Here is a 5,000-nt window from a genome sequence, read left to right on the forward strand (position 1 = left end):
AGAATACAAGTACCCAGTGCAAGTGTCACAGAAAAAGATATCAGAACGAGGACATGAGACAGCCATCAACAAAGGTATTAATTTCTGTGGTAGTGGACTTTGTAAGTACTCTACACACAATGTCATCAGGTTGTAAGAGTGAGTGAGTGAGTGAGTGAGCGAGTGTAAGAGTGAAAGCGAGGTGGCAAATAGGCCCGCAGTGCATGCATAAATCACGAAGAATAAACAGTTTCATTGAAAGAGTGCTTGAATTTCAACAAATGAGCCCCAAAATCGGCAAGCATTTGTGACACTGATGAATAACAAAGCAGTTTCTATTTCCAAAACGATGGAATTACCTGGTGATAAATAATCTCGTCTAGGAGAGTGAATTTTTGACTTTGCAGAAACAATGGCCAACCTCAAGAGTTAAACGATTGTGATCTTTGTGTTGAATTCGCAAGTTTCTTGTTGAACTTTATAGGCAGTGGCTATTTGTACGGGACTTGAACACCGACCTACATGTATGTTTGCTACTCATACAGGAGTCTTCTTAGAATGATTACTACAGGTTCTAACCTTAATCTTGAATGACATAACCACGCAGTTATTGAAAGCTAACCATTTTAAAATGGGTGCTTAGGCTTAAATACTGTTTATCAGCGCTATTTGAAATGCCAGGTGCTTAAATGCAAAAACACAAGGCAGGTCAGGTGGCATCGAACGAAGGAGGTATTTCACGAAATCAAAAAGCTATCAAAGCCATTGTTTCGCTATCAATACTGGTATATTCATGGTACAAAATTTATGTTGTTTTTATGTCACAAATAACTTCTGTTGCTAATGGCAAACTATTTATTCTCGATCGACAGTTCCTAAGAGTGTCCTTCTGCTCTTCCTGAAAACTTTGTATCAATGTCAATTTACTTTTGCATCAATATTTGTTTTGCATAAATCAAGCTATTAAAAATCTGTACCTTGCTTAGTTCGCATTTTTGAGCGTTAAAATATAATTTTCCGTCCTGTGTTTCTGACATTAAGTCATATACATTGAGGTATCCCACCCAGATACTAACCCTGCTGGATAGGGGTTAACTTCAATGAACTTTTGTCATGGAAAGCTGTCAGATGCTCAGAGTACACACTTAGACTTGCTGTGAAAAAGAAGTTGAAGCAAACTTCATGTCAGCCTCAAAGCCAATGTTTCTTGATTCCCTTTTATTTTCTTCAATCGTTCTGGGTTTAGTATTTTACTAGTAAAATACATGTAGTGAGAAAGCTCCAAGTGACAATGAATTTTCCAAAGCGATTTTATTTTTTTAAAATAGTCTTACTTTAATACTTTCTCTCCGTGACTCTGAACTCTTTCCTTTTTTGCCGGCATCATTTTAAACTCTGACTTTCCCCTGGCACAAACCAATGCCGGCCCTTTCATCAATCTACTTCTGTCCAGGTCATGCAAGGAAATACTATCCAGTTTTCACGTTGCATTGTCTCAGGTGAAATTCAAAGATTGAAGGATTTTGATTTATTTATAAAATCACAGAACATTTCTTTTACGAATTCTAATACATTAAATTGCCTCATACAGTGTATGATCATCTGGTCCAATCTTAGTTTGCCACACTAAAGTATATCTCAGTCTGCGCAATTTTTAGTTGTCCCAAAGTTGAAAGTTGGTGGGGCACCACCTGTAATGCCACCCTTGTGACCCAATGACAACTCTCAAGATTATAAACATTTTCAATGCTGCCTTGTAAAGTTCTTACCTGTCGTTTGCACTTGAAACAGGTGTATTGTCTACAGTGTGGACACATCATCTTTAACTGGCCAGGCTGTTCATTTATAAATCCTGATGAACACTAATTGGAAAAAATATCATAAAATTCTATTTACTGTAAAGATTAAAAAATGAATTAGTCTTTAACCTCTATAAGATTCAAACCAGCCTAATCTGTAATGAAAACATCATGAAATAATCTCACAATGGGGCATGCACTATCTAATTCACTGACTGCAGAATAAAAAAACTTTATATAATCAAATAAATTATACTGAAGATCAGAATTTTCTTGCTCTGGCAAAGGAATAATTACGTTAATACGTTTGATCACCGTGATTAACCGCAAACACTGGCGAAGAAGAAGCCACACCCTGGGTTTGAGTCCTCAATTTCAGGAAAAGAAAAACTCTTTTCAATTAAGAATTTGTTTGCACTTTAAAATTATAATAAGGAAATTTCGAGAGTTATCCAAATCACTGCGCATATTAATAACAATAACTTGGACCAGCTGCTGTACTATAATGCATCTGATTTAAAATGTAGCATACAGTGTATTCATACTTGAAACCGTTTTAATACTGTATCGCTATTGTTCAGAACAATGAATGCCAAGACACTCCAGCATTCCTGATTGTGAAAGTAGGTTTGAATCTTTCAAACTTCATTGGCTATGTGAACTGATCAGTGGAGATCATGCAAATTCTTTTTCACATTGTGAATCCAAGGAGAGAGTTACAAATTAAAAGATCAGTGTACTTTCCCTTATTGTAGTAAAATTAATTATATTAAATTATGAGGGTTGGTACAACATGCTACTGGAATCTCCAAGCTGCAAGTCAATAACAAGTGATCAATTGACCAGAAACCAGCTTAGCTGGATCAATATAGCCGTAACATTCATTTGGCTGGATAACTTCCTACATGTACTCCTTCCCTGTATGAATGACAGACTGGACCTCCTGTCATTATAACTCTCTTCTACATGCAGGACTACTATACACTCATTAATGACCACTTTACAATACTGATGAATTCTGACAAATATGAACAAAATATCTGAGTGTTTAAATTAACAACTTTGAAATCCTTAATTATCTTCATTATTAAACTTGACTTACATGTGAGCACCATCTGAAATTAGGCTCCTTCATAAGGGTTCTATCACGAAGTTTTCTCTGAAACAAGTCATGAGTTTCTTGGTCAACTAGACCACGAATCTGCAATGCCAAAACATAAAAGGTAAAACAACCTTCAATCTCCTGTACCTCAGTGACAAAGAAACAGGAACCAGTAATAATTGAAAGATGCAGAGTCCGAAGTTATTTTTCTAAAATGCTTAGCCAGTTGGCAACTACAAAACGTAAATCTCATTTGACAGCAGGTTAAAAAAAATGGATGAGAGGCTGAAAGTTAGTTGCTTGCTGATGACTAGCCGGAAGATTCTGGTCCTAAGTGCTCAATTTTGGATCTTTGGATAATGGAGAAGGGTTCAAGCAGTGTGTTTTACAATCCCACAAACTATATCAAATTTGAATTGCGAGGAAGGGTGTGAAGTGACCACTTCTTCATCAAAACATTAATAAATGAACTGCCTATTACCAGGATATCAAAGTTGTTAAAGTACTCTGTTGCCACTACTTCATCATCCAGGTTTTCTGGTTGGGAACAAACTGGGCACACAAGTTTCAGGATATTTTTGTCCTTTATTGTTATGGTGATGTATGGAGTTACACAGTCTTGGCAAACACGATCCTGGCAGTGCAAGAATGTCACCATCTGTAAAGAAAACATGATAGTTCATTGTATTTTCATATCATTCATGGGAAGTGCAGGGGAGTCATTGAGAAGACTGCAATTTTGGAATGAACATGGTGTGAACACAAGTCTGCATAGACAGAGCAAAAGTGATGACCTACACAGAATGGCGATCTGGTGTGTAACAACCAGTGACAAGCTGCAGTCAGTCTGTGTTATGTTCTGACATTCGAAATGCTCTTTCATTAATTATATTCTTTTCAGTCTAAGATTAAAAACTCTCTTTTGTCATGTTATTAATGCGATTCTGATGTCTTTGCCTTCTTGTTCTTGCTACTGGTGTAAAATAAGGAAAACATTGTGTTAGGTTTAATGGTAATTTAATTAAGCATTTTAAATTTCTTGTTCTTGTTACTAGCGTAAAATAAGGAAAACATTGTGTTATGTTTAATGGTAATTTAATTATAGTAAAGCAATCTATGTAGTCCATCAATCCATGAAAGCTCCTTCTGTTTCGTATTTGTTTATGTAATGAGGGGATGCAGGTCCTACAAAATGTATAAGCCCCATGTTGTACTTCGTAATGTATTGTGGCTAAATAAAGTGAACTGAACTGAACTGAACTGAACTAGTTCTCAGTTTTGACATTTTCAATCTCCATTGCCTACATGTTTGTAATATTGACTCTTGCATTTTCCTATCTGATAATGCATGTTTTGTAAAAGCCACAGATACTCTAAAACACAGGAAAATGCTTGGCTAAGGCGGTTTAGTGGTTTTTCACGTCACATCATGTCACACTATTATGGGATATTGACAATAGAAAACTGAAAAGTGAGCCGGTGCTATTTATGTGATTCATTTTCTATTTTTGGTTGCGTTGTCTGTTGCTTTTTTCCTTGAGCAATCAGGCTTTTTGTTTTACCAAAAACTGGCTGCATGGTAAACTTTTTGGTTGTCTGGGACTACCGGGCGACAGCTAATTTCGAACACTGATGTAGTACCATTATATTCCTTGTCTTGGCTTCAATATATCTCACCAGCTTTTGTTTATTTTTCTGTCAGTGTAGTATTTGTAAGGACAGACCAATTATCAGGCTGGCATGAGCTACATGTACGAATTAGATTTTATGGCCTTTCATTTACTTCTGTTTGCCGCCTGAGGTTGCTAAGATATTTCAGGCATTCTATGTTCTATAAAGGGATTGCAGTCCTATTGATTTTAACTTCATAATATTATATTGAATCTTCTGTTTATATGTATTCAACTCTTTGGCTCAAACCTGGCTCATAGGTTTTTTTTCAAAGCATAATGGGCATTCCTGCTGCAGAAATCGCAGAGATCTTTGCACATCTCCACAACTACGTGCAGCTTCCACAGAGTCTTCAACAGCATAATTCATGTCTATCAACTTGATAGCTGTTTCTGCTCTTCCCCATGATGGAATGTTTTTCTCAGCCAAGACTGCACGAATACGTCTCT

The 5,000-nt window shown here is 36.4% G+C and overlaps 1 protein-coding gene across 1 annotated transcript in view; it reads right to left on the minus strand.

Moving 5' to 3' along the window:
* The window catches only part of LOC138012650 (E3 ubiquitin-protein ligase RNF31-like), a 46,121-nt gene that overhangs the window by 10,825 nt on the left and 30,296 nt on the right, over window positions 1-5,000 (minus strand). The window contains exons 14-17 of the mRNA XM_068859480.1: window positions 4,801-4,998; window positions 3,362-3,538; window positions 2,881-2,979; window positions 1,749-1,841 (exon numbers count right to left, since the gene is read on the minus strand). Of these exons, the coding sequence (XP_068715581.1) occupies window positions 1,749-1,841; window positions 2,881-2,979; window positions 3,362-3,538; window positions 4,801-4,998 (567 nt within the window). The remainder of the gene's footprint in view (window positions 1-1,748; window positions 1,842-2,880; window positions 2,980-3,361; window positions 3,539-4,800; window positions 4,999-5,000) is intronic.

Source organism: Montipora foliosa, chromosome 1 (genome assembly GCF_036669935.1).
Source record: "Montipora foliosa isolate CH-2021 chromosome 1, ASM3666993v2, whole genome shotgun sequence".
NCBI lineage: Eukaryota > Metazoa > Cnidaria > Anthozoa > Scleractinia > Acroporidae > Montipora > Montipora foliosa.